This window comes from Bufo bufo, chromosome 1, assembly GCF_905171765.1.
Source record: "Bufo bufo chromosome 1, aBufBuf1.1, whole genome shotgun sequence".
NCBI lineage: Eukaryota > Metazoa > Chordata > Amphibia > Anura > Bufonidae > Bufo > Bufo bufo.
Window position 1 is genome coordinate 178,272,782 of NC_053389.1, and position 21,706 is coordinate 178,294,487.

The window sequence follows — 21,706 nt, forward strand, 5'->3', positions numbered from 1 at the left end:
GCACTAAATTGCGCAGGGCAAAGGCATTTTTTGGAGATCCGGTGACGTACCGGACTCTCCATGGGGATGCCAGGAAGCCCGGTGACATCACCGGCACTGATGGGCGGGATTTAGCGATGCCCTAGCCAGTAAAACGGCTAAAGCACGCCCATCAGAGCCGGTGACGTCACCGAACACACTGCCGCCCGGCAGTGTATTATGATAAACAAAAGAGCCCTTGCCCTGCGCGATCTAGCGCAGGGCAAGGGAGCGCATCGGCGCATGAAATGGAACGTTACCCATTCTGGTGCACTCCGTTCCCTTCAGTTCTGTCTCCATTGACAATGAATGGGGACAAAACCTATCGGATCTCAACAGCGGAAAGGGAAAGCGCAGATGTGAAAGTAGCCTTACAAATACTGACCAAATATTGACTATGTAAAACAGACCTAGAGCTCATGTACACGACCGTGTGCTGGCCGGGCCCGTGCTGCGGACCGCAAATTGCAAGTAAAACGTAAAAAAAACTATATGTATTTAGTATCATTGTAATCGTATTGACCCAGAGAATAAAGATATTATGTTATTTATACCGAAAAATGAATGCCATAAAATTTATAATGTGGCAGTGGCAATATTGCTGTTTTTCCCATCTCTCTCCCAGAAAGAGTTAATAAAAGTTAATCAGAAAGTTATGTGTGCACCAAAATGGCGCCTTTAAAAACTACAACTTGTCTGACAAAAAACAAGCCCTCGTAAAGCTATATAGACGGAAAAATAAAAAAGTTATAGCTCTTGGAATGTGACGATGAAAAAAGGAAGAAAAACAATTGGTCAGTAAGGCCCAAAACAGGCTGGTCACTAAGGGGTTAAAAAATCAGCGCGGAATCCATGCGTTTTTTATTTTCAGCATGAAAAACCATGCAGTATTTGACGCTTTTTTTGGCGCCAACTTTTTTTTTAACCAATAGGTGTTCACTTCATTACAAAGCATTTTCAGCTTGAGGTTTTTGAGGTGGATCTGTGCCAGAAAACTGCGTATGTGGATTAGGTCCGGATGCGCTGCGAATGCGTTCAGTGAAAAATGCGCGATTTCGCAAACAAAGTCATTCAGTTTTGTCTGCGATTGCGTTCAGTTGTTCAGTTTTTATCGGGCACGCTCAATGCGATTTAGGCCCCTTTCACACGAGCGAGTATCCTGCGCGGGTGTAATGCGCACGGAATCCGGACTCTTTCATTTCAATGGGGCTGTGTACATGTGCGTTCGTTTTCACGCATCACTTGTGTGTTGCGTGAGAATCGCAGTATGTTCTATATTCTGCCATTTTTTACGCAACGCTGGCCCCATAGAAGTGAATGGGGCTGCGTGAAAATGCGTTTTTCACGGATGGTTGCTAAGAGATGTTGTTTTTATAACTTCAGTTTTTTTTACTGCGCACGTGCAAAACGCATTAAATCGCATTTCACCCGTGCGATAAAAACTGGGAGTTTTAGCTCTGATTTTGCCCCAGGATAGTTCATGCTGCTTCGTTTTGTACACGTGTAAAAAAAAAAATGAACGGGAGACTGTTTTGAGGTGTTTTTTTGAAGCTCCAAAATCAGCGCCCTTAGGCCTCATGCACATGAACGTATTTTGTTTCCGTGTTCGTTCCGTTTTTTTGCGGATAGGATGCGGACCCATTAAATTTAATGGTTCCACAAAAAATGCGGACAGCACGCGGTGTGCTATCCGCATGTCCGTTTCGTAGCCCCGCAAAAAAAATATAACATGTCCTATTCTTGTCCGTTGTAGGCATTGTTACAATGGATCCGCAAAAAAAAATGGATGGCATAACGGATGTGATCAGTTTTTTTTTGCGGACCACAAAACACATACGGTCGTGTGCATGTAGCCTTATGCTGTGTATTTTCCACATGAAAATCTGCATGTAATATGCACCGTGTGCATATATTCTAACAACCCTATTGAAGTCCATGGGGAAAAACCACAATACATCAGCCACGGAGCCACACAAACAATTGACGTGCGGCGGATTTTAAAAGCCGCACTGCAGGTCAATTCCTGTTCTTCCAAAATCAGCACCATGTACATGAGATTTGGAAGATCTCATTGGGGGAAGATTTACTAAGCATGTTGCACCAGAATGATGGCGTAAAATGCGCCACAAAGAATGGTGTTTTGATTTGCGCCATTTTCACCCTAAAGAATGCATCACGCCAGAAATTGCTTATAAATGTCAAAATGGGCGGGGCTATCAAATTGGCTCATATTACGCCTCATTATCATCCTCTTATCGGCAGAAATGACAATTAAGCCGGCTTATGTGGTGGTGTTTTGTGTAAAATGTCGCATCTACTGCAGAAAAAAAGTCTCCCTGTGTCATCCATGTTTCACAGACACCGCACAGCAGAAAATACATTTCATAGGATACGGAATACACAAGGAGTGAGCGATTCTGCATGTGGGCTGCAAAAAAAAGGACAAAAAATATGATCGTGTGCATGAGCCCTAATGGTCTGTGAAACACAGATGAAACTTGGATACCATCCGTATTTTTTACGGACCCACAGACTATAATGGGTGGGATGGATCCATGAACACAGACAAAATAGAGCATGCAAATATTAGAACAAAAGTATAGGACGGCTCACCCCTGTGATGGTGATGTATAGGTGCTCCAAACTAGTGCGACACCCTACTCACCAAGTTAAACAAATGTATAGATAGTGAATGGGCACTCTGATAGATGGAGTCACATATAGAATAGAATCAATAACACATTTATTTAAATCACACAATGTTATATCACTATTAGTGTTGGCTATAAAAATCCTGACATAAATAAAAAGCAGAAAATCGACATATGCATATGTATAAAAAATGGAAATAAAATGTTATCAATACAATGTAAGTAGTTGATGTCGGATCCAGAAATAAAAAATGGGCATTATTAGCACATTATAAAATCTGGCAAATGTTAGCGCATTATAATATCAACACAATTGTTATATAAACTCTGTTGAAAAAAGACCTCTGGTATGTTGAGACAATGAATGTTAATGTTCATACAAAAAGGGATCCAAAATTCCTTAAAAAGTGGATATAAGGTGATAGTACTATCGTTGTACAAGCTCACATTTGTTTGTCACAGACAATGATGATAATTCTTTCTTGTTTCACAGTAATATATGTCTGTCGATGATATCACATGAATGATTACACACAGATGGTTTGTAAATAATGATATTTGATATTTCCAAGATAGATCTTAGTTCTTGATAAATAACAGCAGGTAGTTGTTACATAGATTTTGGTAAGCTCTCGGTATGAGCAGCTATTGCTCACAGTTAGCAGCCTCGGTTCGTGGCGTCCCACGTGCTGTCCTTATATGGTGAGCTTACCTGCTGTTAAAGATTTTTCTTACGGTTTGTGTACCGAATCTTTAATGTTTCTGCTGGAACATGGCTGTGTAAAGCTATAACACACGCGGTCCCGATATTTCGGCTGATTGTATAGTCAGCGAGATTCCTTTTGGCGTTCCACGTGTCTCCAAGTCTGTGGAGCCTCAGTGTTTGCTGAGATAACGGCTGTATGCCGGTTGTTTTCAGAGTGGCAAACTCGGGATTCCGCCAGTGGATCTCTTTGGTCATATGTCGGACAACATCAATCAGATGGTCCACAAGTGAAGCGCTTCACCAAAGAGATCCACTGGCGGAATCCCGAGTTTGCCACTCTGAAAACAACCGGCATACAGCCGTTATCTCAGCAAACACTGAGGCTCCACAGACTTGGAGACACGTGGAACGCCAAAAGGAATCTCGCTGACTATACAATCAGCCGAAATATCGGGACCGCGTGTGTTATAGCTTTACACAGCCATGTTCCAGCAGAAACATTAAAGATTCGGTACACAAACCGTAAGAAAAATCTTTAACAGCAGGTAAGCTCACCATATAAGGACAGCACGTGGGACGCCACGAACCGAGGCTGCTAACTGTGAGTAATAGCTGCTCATACCGAGAGCTTACCAAAATCTATGTAACAACTACCTGCTGTTATTTATCAAGAACTAAGATCTATCTTGGAAATATCAAATATCATTATTTACAAACCATCTGTGTGTAATCATTCATGTGATATCATCGACAGACATATATTACTGTGAAACAAGAAAGAATTATCATCATTGTCTGTGACAAACAAATGTGAGCTTGTACAACGATAGTACTATCACCTTATATCCACTTTTTAAGGAATTTTGGATCCCTTTTTGTATGAACATTAACATTCATTGTCTCAACATACCAGAGGTCTTTTTTCAACAGAGTTTATATAACAATTGTGTTGATATTATAATGCGCTAACATTTGCCAGATTTTATAATGTGCTAATAATGCCCATTTTTTATTTCCGGATCCGACATCAACTACTTACATTGTATTGATAACATTTTATTTCCATTTTTTATACATATGCATATGTCGATTTTCTGCTTTTTATTTATGTCAGGATTTTTATAGCCAACACTAATAGTGATATAACATTGTGTGATTTAAATAAATGTGTTATTGATTCTATTCTATATGTGACTCCATCTATCAGAGTGCCCATTCACTATCTATACATAAAATAGAGCATGCGTCTGTACTAAAACAGCGATGTATGAATGCACACATTGAATGTGCACTTTGCATATGTTTTCCATGTGGAGATCGACCTGCCGTGCGGATTTTGAAATCTCCAGCATGCTAGTAACACATGCGGATCCTGGCTGCAGGTTATGGCTTCTGTGAGTAGAATGTATGGGCTCCCAGGAGAATTCCCAGAGGCATGTGATCACAACCTACGTCCACCACCCCAACATCCCTAAGGCCTTATTCACACAGGGCTCAGTGCCCATATTGTGGAAGGTAAACGGCCGGTCAACGGTTGTGGTGTGGACACGGACCCGTTGACTTGAATGGTTCCGCAATCCACAACATACGACCAAAGATAGGACTTCACCTATTTTTGGCAGAGCGGAGGCACAGCTCGGAAGTTAGTGTTGAGCGAACTTGTGTTTTAAGTTCGGCGTCTAAAGTTCGGGTTATCGAAGAATCGCGTTATGGATTCTAAATTATGGTCCGTGGTAGCGAAAATTCATAACGTGATTCTTCGATAACCCGAACTTTAGACTTCGAGCTTAAAACACAAGTTCGCTCAACACTACTCAGAAGCACTTGGGCCCCTTTCACACGGGCGAGTATTCCGCGCGGATGCGATGCGTGAGGTGAACACATTGCACCCGCACTGAATCCAGACCCATTCATTTCTATAGGGCTGTGCACACGAGCGGTGATTTTCACGCATCACTTGTGCGTTGCGTGAAAATCGCAGCATGCTCTATATTGTGCGTTTTTAAAGCAACGCAGGCCCCATAGAAGTGAATGGGGTTGCGTGAAAATTGCAAGCATCCGCAAGCAATTGCGGATGCGGTGTGATTTTCACGCATGGTTGCTAGGAGACGATCGGGATGGGGACCTGATCATTATTATTTCCCCTTATAACATGGTTATAAGGGAAGATAATAGCATTCTGAATACAGAATGCATAGTAAAATAGGGCTGGAGAGGTTAAAAAATGAAAATAAAATGATTAAACTCGCCTCATCCACTTGTTCGCGCAGCCCGGCTTCTCTTCTTTCTTCTTTGAGGAACTGGGAGAAAAGGACCTTTGGTGATGTCACTGCGCTCATCACATGGTCCATCACCAAATGTCCTTTTCCTCCCAGGTCATCAAAGAAGAAGACAGAAGAGAAGCCGGGCTGCGCGAACAAGTGGATGAGGTGAGTTTAATTATTTATTTATTTTTTAACCCCTCCAGCCCTATTGTACTATGCATTCTGTATTCAGAATGCTGTTATTTTCCCTTATAACCATGTTATAAGGGAAAATAATAAAATCTACACAACATCGATCCCAAGCCTGGACTTCTGTGAAGAAGTCCGGGTTTGGGTCTGGGTACCAAACATGCCGATTTTTCTCACGCGCGTGAAAAACGCATTAAAACGTTTCTGCATTCACGCGGAAAAATCACACATTTTGCCACGACGAAGCTGCACCCTATCCGGCCCTCACACGCGACGCCCGTGTGAAAGAGGCCATAGAAGTGAATGGGGCTTCAGTGAAAAACTCATTGCATCCGCAAGCAAGTGCGGGTGCGATGCGTTTTTCACTGATGGTTGCTGAGAGATGTTGTTTGTAAACATTCAGTTTTCTATCACGCGCGTGAAAAACGCATCAAAACGCATTGCACTCGCGTAGAAAAAACTGAACGCAATTGCAGACAAAACTGACAGAACTTGCTTGCAAAATGGTGCGAGTTTCACTGAACGCATCCGGACCTAATCCGCAACGCCCGTGTGAAAGAGGCCTTACACTACTAATTTAACAACTTGTTGCAGACAGTTTCTGAAATGAATATCTCTATTTACCTCACCTGAAAACCTATCCCTGATGACGTATTCATAACCCCCATGACTTCTACATCTCCTTACACGAGAACTAGTGATCCCTATTCTTTCTAACCATAAAAATGGAGGACGTTCCCTTTCCCCGGCGACAGAACCAACAGCTGAAGCTACGCCCCGACGCAGGGAGATGACTGACCAAATGGGGCGTGGTTTACACGGCTATATATAAGCGGCGGCAGCGGGCGTGTCCTTCCTTTTCCTCGAGCGGCCCGGTGAGTGAGGCTGAGCTGTGGAGGGAGAACGCGCTCTTTTGAGCCGCCCGAGCAACTGATCTTTGTCGACAAACATAACCAAGCGCCCTGTTCTCCTCTCTCCATGTAGTCCTGTTGTTCTTCTGGTTATCGTCAGCCGGCCGCGTGCTTTTCTTCTTACACCGCCATCTTTGCGCTGGGCTTGCTGCCGCGTGTGCGCTGTGCTGTATGTGACTGCTCATTAGTGGACAAGGGGCATCTGAAATGTCGGCGGACTTCAGCGCAGTTTGGGCTTTAGGCGGTTTGCTAGCGATTTGTCCTACAAGAAGCATGAGACCTTAGTAGTGTGAACTTGGACCAGGCTGATGTTCTAGTCCCACAGTGTAGACTGGATTCCCTGCCTAATTCTGGGTGATCTGATCAGTCACTGGGGGAAAAAACGCCTATAGAAAAAGGTGCTTTGGATTTCAGGTTTTGTGCAGGAAAGCTGCGGATAAGTTACTGTTAGCTACAATGGAGCTGATGCATCCATACAGATTCCCCTGTAGGCTTCAGTGACAATCCAGAACTTGGCTGTGTGACCAGGGACTTAACAGAGCTGTCAGAGTAGCTTGTGAGATCTGAAAGATCTGTCAGATTGTGTAATTGGCTCCGTGTATATGAACTGATCAGGGTCTTTTACCTAACCCCGGTGTCTTAGGCTAGGTCTACACGACGACAATAAATTGCAACTACACTGCAACACTTGACGCGCGGCAATTTTTATAATCTATGGTGTGCTGCGACGTGACAGTCTCTGAAAAATCCATCTCGACGCCATAGACTATCATTATAAAAATTGTCGTGCGACAAATGTCATCATGTAGACCTAGCCTTAAGCGGAGCTTTGATGGTTGCTATGCTGCTGGGGGCTGAACATAATTTGGGCAGATGTGCATCTTTTTAAATTAGACTTATTCTCCACCAGTCCTTGAGTCCAGTTTGAAGTCTAGCCTGTTCCCTGATGGGAATAGATGTCAGATGTCCTTTGTTCCTGGCCAGCGTCAAGAGCAGCATGAAGGCGCATGAGCTTCAAAATATTGTTGCTCGGACGTTTAAATAGTCTTGTGACTTTTTACGCCAAAAACTGGTGTAGCAATCTTTGTGACCCCCACTGTGTTTAAGCTTTCCATCGTTAAGATTGAGGGCCCCCTTTAAAAGCTTGGTGGCGGGCTACCACCAAAGTGTTATGGAGGGCATGTTCTGAGTGTAGGCTGTCAGTATCTTGGACCTGCATAATCCTATCAAGAGAATCTGTCACTGATTCTGGGCAGTAGTACTGAACATGAGGACTCCAGATAGCCCCTCCTGTTACCTCACTGTCAGAACTCAAACCTGCACGGAAATAGTCTGGACTCCTGCGAGCGTGTCCTGCAGTCTTGGCAATGCTGATGGTGGAAGATCGAAGGAGGCAGTTGGAATATGGTGATCTGGACTCCTTTTGTGTAGGACTACTCATGTATTTCTGCAGTTTATAGTCAAAGATCGTGATAAGACTCCCTATCAGGATAGTTTCACATGAGCATATGTAGTCCAGGAAATATGGTTTGTGTGATTGTCACACTTGGACCTTCATGGCTCTGCCTCTGCTGACCAGTAGGGATCTAAGGTGTTTAGAGTTCAAGCCCAACTGTAGGTCTACTATCCTCCCCTCACAGCATCATTGGGTTATAGCATCATAAATCACTCAGTCAATCAAGGTCAGTCTGTCCATGAAATGTGGGCTTCATATGGACTATTTCCCAGACCGCACACTTGTGAACTGGCTGGAAAGGATGGTTTGGGATAGATGTTGAGCCATGCCAATGCATGCTGTGTCCATTGTATTTTCTGACCAGTGTATGGTTTCTTTGACAGGCAAATAGCCCAGGATGCCCGTTGCCAGAAGCTGGGTGTGTCGAAAGACATATGTTACCCCGCGACGTCCTTTTGAGAAGTCGCGGTTGGACCAGGAGTTAAAGCTCATTGGTAAGTATGATCAACCACTTGTTCTTCAAGAGCCGTGCGTCAAGCCTTTTTTTAAAAATACACTGCACTTTGTCCCTTAGGTGAATATGGGCTTCGTAACAAACGTGAGGTGTGGAGGGTGAAATTCACTCTTGCCAAGATTCGCAAAGCTGCCAGAGAACTGCTGACTCTGGATGAGAAAGATCCCAAGCGTTTGTTTGAAGGTATGTTAGATATGGAGGGACCCTGGTGACTAACAACCTGCTGCCTCTGGCCCTGTGACAGCACTTCAGCCTCTCCATTGTATTCTGTCTAAAGTTGTAGATTAGGTCTACTTTCACACTCTCGTTTTGGCTTTCCATTTGTGAGATCCGTTCAGGGCTCTCACAAGCGGTCCAAAACGGATAAGTTTGCATTCTAATGCATTCTGAATGGAAAAGGATCAGTTCAGTCTCCAGCTTTGGAGACGGACACCAAAACTCTGCTTGCAGCGTTTTGGTGTCCGTCTGATGAAACTGAGCCAAACTGATCAGTCATGGCACACAATGTAAGTCGATGGAGACGGATCCGTTTTCTATGACAGTCTGGCCTAATAGAAAACGCATCCGTCCTCCATTGACTTTCAATGGTGTTCAAGACGGATCCGTCTTGGCTATGTTAAAGATGATACAAACTGATCTTTTCTGAATGGATGCAGATGGGTGTATTATCTGAACGGATCCGTCGCACAAAAACTTGAGTGACAGTAGCCTAACCTGTGTAGAACTTGTTTGAGGGATATCCATTTGCGTTTATCCACAATTTGGTTCTGCCCCAATACTTGGTTTTAAGTGGTTTTTATTTTTCCCCCAATAGGTAATGCCCTGCTTAGGCGTCTGGTGCGCATTGGTGTGTTGGATGAGGGGAAGATGAAGCTCGATTACATTCTGGGCTTGAAAATTGAAGATTTCTTGGAGAGGCGTCTTCAGACCCAAGTGTTCAAGTTGGGTTTGGCCAAATCCATCCATCATGCTCGTGTATTGATCAGACAGAGGCACATCCGGTAAGTCACTGTGCCCTAATGTTTCCATGATGAGACATCTTTTTTGCATTTAATTCTAGTTAACTTTTTTTTTTAGTTGCAGCAAAGACTCATCTGCATGAATCCACTTCACTTGCCTTATAAAGATCAGATTCTGACAAATATTCACATTTCCATAGCTGATCAATCACTGTTAGGCCTCTTGCATACGACCATATGTATTTTGCGGTCTGCAAAAAAGTGACATCTGTGTGCATTCCGTATCTAACGAAACAGCTGGCCCTTCATAGAACAGTACTCTCGTCTGTAATGCGGGCAATCATAGGACATGTTCTATTATTTTGTGGTAATGGACATACGGAAATGGAATGCACACGGAATAACTTAATTTTTTATTTGTCGACCCATTCAAGTAAATGGTTCCGCATACGGTCCGCAAAAAAAAGGAAGTGACACGGAAAGAAAATACGTTTGTGTAAGAGTCCTTAGGCTACATTCACATGACCGTATGAATGAGTCCGCATCCGTTCTGCAATTTAGCGGAACAGGTGTGGATCCACAAAACACCACGTTTGTGTGAATGTAGCCTTAGGGGGATGGGAGAGTGAAACTTGGCTTGTGCATGTTCCCAGATTTGCAATGACTGCAGTTAATTGTCTGCCAGTATTTTATCCCCGCTTATGTTGACCTATTATCTGAATGTTACATAAAGTATGCTTTTGGTCTTGCCTTAGCACATGGAACAGTCCTTGAAATGGAGACTTGACTCAGCAAGGTCACTTTGGCTCTGTCCATACACCTTGTCATCTAGCACTTACTGGTGGAGACCCAACTGGTTCCTGCACTCTGGGCATGAAGCGTTGATTTCGGCAAGGTCACTTTGGCCCTGGCCATACACCTTGTGAAGGGTTCTTTTGTATGCCCCGAGTTTATACTGGCATTTCATTCCTTATAGTACAGGTAATTTTCAAGTGGTATGATTCAAGAGATGTGTGGCCTTCAGAGTCCTTGTAGCGAGACTGGTTAGTTGCTAAAACCACAAGTAGAACAAAAATCAAAATGATGGTAAACCCTACACTTGCTGAACGCAGAGTAGATACAGATGAATCAAACTTTAACCATAAATTGCGGCTGGTTGACGATGTGAAGCTAAAGCTTTGTCACTTTACATGATGACTTTAACGTGCTTGGCACATTTCCTTACTGGCCTCTACTACCTTGATAAGTTGACTGGCTCAATTACTGCACAGCAAATGAGGGATTAGATTGCTCACAGGTCAGCAGATCATTGATATGGTGAAGTAATTAATGCTGTTTCTCCTACAGTGTCCGCAAGCAAGTGGTCAACATCCCATCTTTCATTGTGCGCTTGGATTCCCAAAAGCACATTGACTTCTCTCTGCGCTCACCATACGGTGGTGGACGTCCTGGCCGTGTTAAGAGAAAGAATGCCAAGAAGGGACAAGGTGGTGCCGGAGGTGGAGATGATGAAGAGGAAGATTAAACTGTAAATTGGGCTTCCCAACACCATCTGGGATGTGTAGTGAAGAGTTGTAAAATAAACTTGGTTTAACAACCTGTTTTTTCTTAATTCATTGACTGATCTGTGACCGAGTTGGGCCAACTATAAATGATTCAAATGTCAGAGGTTCTTGGTAAATCACTGATAGTGGAGAAAGGGACCTTTTTTAATCCTTTGAGTTTGTGTAATTGTACATTTAATTTATTTGTAATTCTTTTTGAATTCACTTCTGCCTTTGGCTGGAAAATCTGCCTTAGGCTGCTTTCACACTGGCGTTTCTGGGTCCGCTTGTGAGATCCGTTTCAGGGTTCTCACAAGCAGCCCAAAATGGATCAGTTCAGCCCCAAAGCATTCTGAATGGGTAAGGATCCGTTCAGAATGTATCAGTTTGCCTCCGTTCAATCTCCATTCCGCTCTGACGACGAGGAGCCAAACGGATCCGCCCTGACTTAAATTATAAGTCAATGGGGACGGATCCGTTTTCACTGACACAATATGGTGCAATTGAAAACTGATCCGCCTCCCATTGACTTTCAGTATAATGCAAACAGATCCGTTCTGAACGGATACAAGCGTTTGCATTATAGGTGCGGATCTGTCTGTGCAGATACCAGATGGATCCGCACCTAATGCAGGTGTGAAGGTAGCCTTAACCCAAAACTGAACCTACCCTTGTGTTAAGCACTGATAAATAACTCATTACTAGGTATGAGCGAATCTACTTCAGATGAAACATCCGAAGTCTATTTGCATAAAACTTCGTTCTAATACTGTACAGTATTAGAATGTATTGGCTCCGATGAGCTGAAGTTATTGCTTTGCAAAGTCTTGCGAGACTTCGTGCAATAACTTCAGAAATTTATTTTTTATTTTTTTCCCCAAACTGGTTCGGTTCCAAGTTACCACTTGGAACTGAACCTGAGTACTAAGTGGTACCAAGGTAACTTGAAACTCTGGTTATCTATGGGTTTTGCAGTTTTTAAAAAAATTTAGTTATTTTACCAGAATACCCCTTTAAGCCCCTGGTGCCTGCTATTTTATGCAGCAGACACCTGGAGGTCTTTCCGCAGGAGAGCTGCACTCCTGGGGACTGAATGGCTTCTTGGTGCTAAGATTGAGGAGCTGTTAACTTTGTGGCAGCTTTGGGCGTTTGGTAGGCCTCCCATAGGCACATGGCAAGTCCCCGATAAATCGCAACAGTAATTGCTTCTCGCATATACTGCAATGAATCTAAAAATTGCATTTTTAAAGTGGACCTTTCACCGATCCTGACATTGTGAACTAAGTATCATACTTAGTTCACAATGTCAGTACACCTTGCCAATACAGCAGCGCCCAGGGATCTCACTGCACTTATTATCCCTGGGCGCCGCTCCGTTCTCCCGGTATGTCCGGGGACTTGGTTATAGTAGGCGGAGACTTAGGGGACTTTGTTATAGTAGGTGGAGTCTGCTGTAGCGCTGGCTAATCAGAGCTCAGTCTGGGAGGTTTTTCTCCCAGGCTGAGCTCTGCCATGCGATTGGCCAGCGCTACAGCAGACTCCGCCTACTATAACCAAGTCCCCAAACATACCGGAGGACATAACGGGAGAACGGAGCAGCGCCCAGGGATAAGTGCAGTGAGATCCCTGGGCGCTGCTGTATATGTCATGATACTTAATTCACAATGTCAGGATTGGTGAAAGGTCCTCTAAGTCCAGCTCTGGAACAACACAGCTGTCTATTTTGTAGTGAGCAGATGTGTAGATTTGGCACTGGAGGTACAATGAAACAGCTGGTTGGTGGGGCATCTGATCTGATATTGATTATCAGTATCAAAATTTTGGAGAACCCTGTAAGTCCGGTCTCCTCACTACCCAAACTAAAGTCTGTACACTGCATCCATCAAACCTATTGGGCCTTGTTGGAATTTACTCAAACACACTGGAAGTTTTGACCTGTTTAAGCAAGTTCAGTTTCCTAAACTTTCCAGATGCACATGCTTAAAAGGGTTTTCCAGGATTTTGTTTTTTAACTGATGACCCTTTCTTTTGCATAGGGCATCAGTACCTGATTGGTGGGCATCCAACACCCACTGATCAGCTGTTTCGGCAAGGCAGTGGTGCTCCTGTGAGCGCTGCAATCTTCTTGCAGCTTGCCAAGTATAGCACCATACATTGTATAGCAGCTGTGCTTGGTATCAGGCTCATCCCAATTCACTTGAATTGGGCTGAGCTGCTCCTAGGCCAGGGAACGGCAACCTCTGGCACTCCAGATGTTCTGAAACTACAACATTCAGAATGCTCAATTCACTTCTTTGGGAGTTGTGAACAGCTGAGCATGTTTGCATGCTGGGAGTTGTAGTTTCACAGCAGCTGGAGTGCCAAAGGTTGCTGTTCCCTGTCCTATATAATGTGACAGATGGATGTGTCACTTGGCCTAGGAAAAGCAGAGAGAAGTATTGGCACCCACAGGAGCACCTCTGCCTTCTCACAGCTAATCGGCGGGGATCCCAGTTGTCGCACCTCCACCAATCCAGATACTGATGACCTATCCTGACAGTGATTCTTCACAGCACTGTAGGATTTGCCATTTCAGGAAAAACATTGGTTGAAACAGCTGATTGGCACAGATGCTGGCAGTTGGCCCCCACTGATCTGATATTGATAACCTATCCTGAGGCTAGATTATCAGTATAGCAAAAGCAGAGAACCCCTTTAATACTCACACATTGAACGAGGTCAATATTCTGCAAATTACACCAGTTAAAAGGGTGTCCAGAATTTTGCCTCATCTGGTATATGAACAGTAGTTCTAACTTTTTTGACTTTACCAGACAGGTAATCAGGTGATATTTTGGCAGAAAGTCAAAGTTAGAACTACTGTTCATATACCAGATGAGGCAAAATGTCTAATGTGCAAACAGAAATCGAAGGTTCTGCTTTCCCTGCCATCGTGTGTGCGCGCGCGGCTATGCAGGTTGGCTTGTCTGTGCCCACTGCAAAGTAAGGTGAAAGGTAAAAGAATGAATGGACTTTCCTTCCTAAGGTTTGTGGTGACAGACTACTGGAGGGGGAAGCGACTCTATAGAATGGGAGGTTTTAGAGTTGTTGAAGTTCTGATACCAGTTCCTAGTGGACAGGAGGGAGAAGGGTTTTATTCTCTCTGGCGAGAAAACCCGACTGTTCTTACAGAACAATTATAAATGTAAAAAAGCTAAACTGTTTCTTGCGCTGAAAAAAATTCAAAATAGAGACTAAGATCGTCTATAAATCTGCTCTTTCCCAATTGCTTCATGGCAGTACTGGACTTAAAAGATGCCTATTTTCATCTCCCTATTCATCAGGATTATCAAAAGTTTCTCCAAGTAGCGGTAATGTTAGGGGGAGTCATTAGACATCTACAGTTTCAGGCCCTTCCTTTTGGACTTTCAATGGCACCGAGGGTGTTCACGAAGGTGATATCAGAAATGGGGGCTCATATCATAGTGACATTATTTTTTTTATCCCTTATCTAGATGATTTTTTGATAGTAGGATAAAAACGAGAGTCCTGCAGAAAAGCAGTACAGGTGGTGTCTCAGATTCTGTGGAGAAGATGGGATGGATTCTGAATGGAAAAATCAAGACCAGAACCTTTACACAGCATTTTTTTGGGGTGACTCCTAGATTCAGAAGTGTTTTTTGACAGAGAAGATTGTGAAATTAAGAGGAAAGATACAGGACTTAGCCAAAAACCCAAAGATGTCATTGAGGAGAGCTATGTCGATTCTGGGAAGCCTGACCTCTTGTATTCCCACTGTTGTGTATGGGCGCAGTTTCATTCCAGGGACTTGCTGACAGCATGGGGGGGAAGGGAATCCTTAGAGACAAAGATAGTAATATCAGATCAGACTTTGGAAAATCTAAGATGGTGGCTGATAAAAGACAATCTGATTCAGTGGGCACCTTGGAGAAAGAAGGATCTTTTGTGTTTAACAACAGATGCAAGCCTTTGGAGTTGGGGGGGGGGGCTCATATTCTGAACCAGTCCATTCAGGGTCTATGGAGGGGCAATCTGAAGTCAGCCTCCACAAATATGAACTAATGGCAGGGAAATTTGCGAAGTTAGATGTTCTCTCAATAGTATCAAACAGACATCGCAGAGTCATGTCAGACAACAGGACTGTAGTTTCCTACATAAACAAATAGGGAGGTACCAGGAACAGGAGTTTGATGCTAATGGCGGGCGAGATTCTCAGTTTAGCCGAACAGAATTGCAGATCCATTTCGGCGGTTCACATCAAGGGGAAAGAAAATGTTCAGGCAGATTTTCTAAGTCGTTATTTGATTTCCCAAGGGTAGTGGAGTCTAAGCCGAAAGATTTTCAAAAAGATTGCAAACGTTAATTTTTAACGTAAATTTGTTTTCCCTTAGTCCTAACAGCAGCACAAGTTCCTCCCCTGTGAAGCCAGTCAGGACAGGTGGAATTTTTGTTGAAAGAAAATTACTGCTAATTATCAATAATTATTTAATTAAACCCACCCCTATATAGGGTTCCCCGCCCCGGCAGGAGGTGCTTTTTTTTTTTTTAGCAAGTAGAACTAATAACTGAGATGGGGTGGGAAATTTGTGTGCTGCTGTTAGGACTAAGGGAAAAAAAGTTATGTTAAAAATTAACGTCTCCCTGTCGTCCTAACCAGCAGCACAAGCGTAGGGCGATAATCATCCGCCACTCGCCCGACGGTTTTGGGACAAGAAAAAACGTGGAACATACCCCTCGACCCTGCTCGCGAGGGGGGGACCTCCTCTAGAGCTCTCTTTTGGACATACTGGAGAACAGAGTCTTCCAAAACTAGCTGCTTGTCGTAGGCAAGGGGTTTTGTCAGGATAAATTTCTCCTGAGGCTGGGAAATAAACTCGATTTTGTAACCAGATGTCACTACATCCAAAACCCAGGGATCCGGAATTTCTTGAAGCCAAAAATTCCTGAACAAACTTAAACGTGCTCCGACTGGAGGAGGGTTGGGGGATAGTGCCACGTGCAGCAGAACTGGAGAGGGTGGGGGAGGGTGACCTGTGGAAGGCTGATGAGAGTCATAGGTAAGCCTTGCGGTCCTTCCCACGGCCGCGACCTCTACCGTGTCTGCGGTTCTCAGGGCGTCTCTGGGATCTGGACAAACTCTGATATCCCCCTCCTCTACCTCTTCCTCGGCCTCGAAAGGTCTATTGTGGAAGGGACCTCCCCTTCTTGTCAGCCAAGCTCTCCATCATCATCGATCAAGCTCTGACCCAAATAATCTTCCCGGCTCATACGGGAGACCACACAGATTAAACTTTGAGGTGTTGTCTGCCACCCACAGTATGAGCCAAAGAGGGCGTCTACTGGCTGAAGAAAGAGCCATAGTCTTGGCTGCTAACTTAAGATTTTGGGGTGCAGCGTCACATAAGAAATCAACACCAAGGAGGAGGGTCTTGAATTGGTCCAGGACATCATTTCTGGCCACCCCCGATTCTAAATCGGATTGAATCCGAAGGAAGCGAGCGCGTACAAAATTCGCTACCTCGCTTGAAGCGATGGAAACTGATGCTGAGGCAGCTGTGGCGGCATAATTGCGCCTAAGGGTGCATTCCGCTCGTCTGTCCAGGGTGTACTGGAGATTACTGCCATCATCGGATGGCACAAGGGTCCTCTTAGAAAGTTTAGATATCGCCATATCGACTTTCGGAGGTGGTATCCAAAGATCAGACTCTTTCCTGCAAAGGAAACATTAATTTGAATCTTTTAGGGAGAACTGGACCCTTTTCAGGGTGTTTCCACTCTGTCTTCATCAGTTTCCTTAGAGACTCATCCACTTTAAAGGCCATTGGCCCCCTGGAAGTGGACTCTGGAGCTTCCCCTTGCTCAACATCTTGGTCCCTTGACCTGATGGAGCGTAGTAGACGTTGAGTCTTTTCGGCCGGAAAAATAAAAGTCGAACCTTCATCCTCAGAAGAGGAAACATCCTCGACCGAAATAACCTCTTCGGACATAGAGACAGGACCAGGAGAGGCCTGTCTAGGTCTCTTACCAGAGACCGCATTCTTTATCTCTGAAATTGAAGTGTCCATAAACTCGTTCATCCAGGAGAACATCTCGCAGACTGTAGGCTCCGTACTGGGAGGCACCCAGGGCAACGGTGGAATTCATATAAATCCAGCAATGGAGTGCCACAATTAGAGCACGCAAGATGCCTCTGTTTTTGAGTGGACTTCCCATGTCCGGAACCTGGAGATGTCATGATGACGCAAGTGTATCACACTAGCAGGATTTCGGCTGACCACCTGAGAGCAGCTCCGAATGTGACTGGAGTAGAATCCTTACCCCTGCCACACTGAGCTAGGCGGACTGGCTTAAATAGCCAGAGGGCGGAGCTAACCTCCTACCCGGAAGTGAGGTCAGACTGCAAGGCCTCACTCAGCTGGGGCCCTTCCAGAAATGTATTAAAAAATCTAATATAATACCTCTAGTTGGCCCCTGTCTCCTGTCCTCAGACACATAAGAGGACAGGAGGTGAGAAAAAAACTTGAGCGGCTAAAAAACGCTGCACGCCCGACCGGAAGTCGTCAGATGACGCACTTCCGGGACGCCACTAGAGCGCTGGCTGCCCGAAGTATTAGAACTCCAGTGCGGTCGGCAGCGGAAGCCTCTATCTCCCGTCCTAAGACATCGAGGACAGGAGCGGACCTACCCAGAAGCTCTGGAGCTTCCCCATAGAAATAACAATGGCCGCAATCGCCGCACGTCCACCCGTAAGTCGTCAGATGACGTACTTCCGGACGCAGCAGGAGCGCCAGCAACGGAGGCTACGGAGAAAAATGAAAATCCCAGATGCCGATGGCACCACACGAACAAGGGCCTGGACCCAAGGGGGATGCCCAAGGGCACCTCAGCAGGTATCTAAGGCAGTAACTTAGCAAATTTAAGAGACTCCAGCTTGGGAGTCTCGCCTGTCCTAAGCTCACAGGACAGAAAAAAAGCACCTCCTGCCGGGGCGGGGAACCCTATATAGGGGTGGGTTTAATTAATTAATTATTGATAATTGGCAGTAATTTTCTTTCAACAAAAATTCTGCCTGTCCTGACCGGCTTCACAGGGGAGGAATCCCTACTTGTGCTGCTGGTTAAGACGACAGGGAAACAGTTGGGGGCTCCCTTCAATATACCTTTTTGCCACAAGTCAGAACAAGAAAGTTAAGAAATTATTTTCCCTGTCTCCAGTGGGCTTCCCCTGTGGACTGGATACTTTCCTCCACAGTTGGAATTTCCCTCTGGCTTTTGCCTTCCCTCCATTTCCCTTAATTCCCAGGGTTTTTCAAAAGATAAGGGAGGATGATGCGAGCGTTATTTTGATAGCTCCCTTTTGGCCCAGAAGGATGTGGTTCACCTGGTTAAGAAAGTTGTTTGTGATGGACCCGTGGGTCCTTCCGGAAGTCTGCGACCTTCTGTCTCAGGGGCCAGTTTTTCATCCAAAGATAAAAGGCCTCCATCTGACGACGTGGAATTTGAAAAGGTCCTGCTGACCAATAGGGGGTTTTCTTCAGATGTAGTCAATACCCTTTTAAAATGTATAAAGAAAGTTACAATTACTATTTATGCCAGGGTCTGGAAAAGGTTCCTGACTTTTGCAGGAACATCTCTTCCCCAGCTCTGGTTTGCCAGATTTTGAATTCCTTCAGAAGGGTTTGCAGTTGGGTTTGTCACCTAGTACCTTGAAAGTTCAGGTTTCGGCGCTCTAGGCCCTGTTTGGTGAGAATGTGTCTTGAAATCCATGGGTTTCAATTTTCTTTTTTTTTTAGATCTTCCCTGAATTTCTCTCCCAGGGTAGCTCCTTGGGATTTAAATTTAGTTCTGAAGGCTTTAACGAAACCTCCCTTTGAACCTATTGAAGAGATTTCTATCAGATGTTTGTCATTTAGGTTTGCCTCTTAGTAGCTTTAACTGCTGCCCGTAGGATTAGTGAACTCCAGTGCATTTCTATCAATCCTCCTTATACTAGTATATTAGAGGATAGGGTAATCATCTGACCTGATCCGGTGTTCCTTCCTAAGGTAGCTTCTAGGTTTCACAGGTCTCAGGAGATTATCCTTCCAACCTTTTATAAGAGACCAACTACAGAAGAGGAAGAGTCTTTTTATTATTGTCTTGATGTTAGGAGATGTTTGATACAGTACTTGTCCAAAACTAAAGACTGGAGGAAATCTTCCTCGATGTTTGTTGTCTTTCAGGGAAGAAGTAAGGGTCATGCCGCTGTTCTGCCAGATTTCTATACCTTGCCAGAATGCTATACCGGAAGTGACGCAGCCGCACCGGAAGTGACGCGGACGCACAGGAATCCCGCACTCAGCTCTGCTATGTGGTGACCTCAATATTCTGCACTCAGCTCTGCGGTAAGGATGAACTGCTCCTGATGATTTGTGTGCGCGTGCACACTCAGGGGTAGGGAGATCTGATGGAACATTTTGCGCTGAAAAATCTACCTACCCCTAAGTGCGCACGCGCGGTGTATGGTTTCGCGCATGCAGTCCTCCCGCGGCGCTGCAATGATTTTTTGCTAATCCAGTGGATGTGCGCTTGTGCAGCGCCGCACACACCCTCCTCCAGCTGATTCCTGTGCGGCTGCGTCACTTCCGGTATAGCGTTCTAGCAAGGTATAGGAATCTGGCAGAACACCGCATCTAAGAATACTTTGGCTAGATGGATTACGTCAGCAGTGTCTTTGGCTTATTCATCTTCAGGGAAGTCTCCTCCAGAAGGCCTTAGGGCCCATTCTACAAGGGCAATTTCTACCTCTTGGGCAGAGAGGGCTTCTGTCTCTATTGAGGATATCTGTAAGGCAGCAGTCTGGTCTTCTCTGACTACTTTCTTCAAACATTACCGGTTACAGTTAGACTCTTTTTCTGATTTGAACTTTGCTACTAAGGTGCTTTCTGCTGTCACCCCACCCTAAGTGTCTCCTTGGTTAGTCACTCTCGTGGTGCTGTCGTGAGTGAGGGGAAAAATGAAGATTACTGTTACCGGTAACTGGATTTTCCTGAACCCACAACAGCACCCTTATTTCCCTTCCCTGTTTGTGTTGGTGGTTGGTTCACATTTTTCACGGGTGTCGCATATAAAAAAAAAAAAAAAAAAAGATATCTTGCTTGAAGTATTGATGCTAATAATTATGGGCAGAGTTCCTCTCATCCTTGGAAAGACATAAAGGGGGAGGAGAGCCTCTGCCTTTTTGTACTTCAGGTTTCCTGTCTATGGGGGTGGATCCTCTCTCTCATGGTGCTGTCGTAGGTTCAGGAAAATCCAATTACCGGTAAGAGTAATCCAATCTGCATTTTTTTGAGGACTGCATGCGGACCTATACATTTCTATGGGTTCTAAAAAAAATATATGGATAGCATGTGGATGTCATGCTTTTGCTGTTTGCGTTAATGCGACTACTCCCCAAATGATAGAACATGTCCTATTCTTGTCTGTTTTCCAGGACGTCCCCCCATGACAGCACATTGTCCTTATAGGTCAATGTAGGAACAGGAAGCAAGAGAGTTTAAAAGGCCCCTCCCCACCCCGCTCTCCAGTGTTCTTCCTGTGCCCACAGGGAGTTGGCAAGAGAGGCCCTCTTTAGGGTGGAAGATAGAAAAGAATTGGAAGTACCCACATAGTTACTAGGGCTGGAGCTGGGTGGGGTGGTGTCCGGCCATTCCTCCCAGTTCCTCAAGGCCCTGCTAGTACCTCTATGCAAGGTTCCCTAGCATTGCCCAGTATACTTCTTTCCTCCATGGCCACAGTATCTGGGCGCCGATGCCGCTTCCCCTCCGGGGGCTCTGGGCTCAGCAGCGCACACTCCTAGGCTTTGCGGGCGGGAGCGGTGACGTCACTTCTGGGTGCGGCTACGTGTACAGGAAGTGATATCGTGTTGCCAGGGTCCATGCTGGAGGCCTGGTGTTGGGCCTCGCATGGGGGGTTGACTCTTCCCTAGGGGATTTGAGTCCCCCTGAGGAAGGAGGAGCGCAGCGGCAGCAGGAGGGGCAGACCCTTAAGGTAAGACCTATATAAAGGAACCAGCAAGCAGTAAAGCTTGTCTGCTGTTCCAGATGGAGGTCCAATTATCTACGAAGCCTGAGGTGGCTGGCGATCCCCCTGCTCAGGGTTATGTAAGTTTATTACCCATACCCTGGTCTGTTTGGTTTACTTGTGCTAAGGGAGAGTTCCCTCTTGTTTGCTTCTAGAGAGTAAAGGATCCGGGACATAGATCCCAGACAGAACCTAAAAGAAAAACAAGGAAATGTGTTTCCTGTACTAAAAAGCTACAGGAATCCTACAAAAAACAATTATGCCCTGATTGTATTGCCAAACTTCTAAAGGAGGAACAGCCGTTCTTCCTCTCTGATTTGAGGTCTATTATAAGAGAAGAAGTACAGGCTTCAGTCTTAAGTTTGATTCCTCCTCCACCTGTTTCACTGTTAGTATCAAAAAACCTAGAATTCAGGGAAACCATGGAGGTGGA

At 45.0% G+C, this 21,706-nt stretch overlaps 1 protein-coding gene across 1 annotated transcript; it reads left to right on the plus strand.

Moving 5' to 3' along the window:
- The first annotated feature begins 8,545 nt into the window (after window positions 1-8,545).
- Window positions 8,546-11,264, plus strand: RPS9 (ribosomal protein S9). Its single transcript, XM_040432746.1, has 4 exons — window positions 8,546-8,689; window positions 8,770-8,892; window positions 9,524-9,710; window positions 11,016-11,264. The coding sequence occupies exons 1-4, from the start codon at window positions 8,593-8,595 to the stop codon at window positions 11,191-11,193; spliced, it is 585 nt and encodes a 194-aa protein (XP_040288680.1). The 5' UTR covers window positions 8,546-8,592; the 3' UTR covers window positions 11,194-11,264.
- The last annotated feature ends 10,442 nt before the right edge of the window (window positions 11,265-21,706 follow it).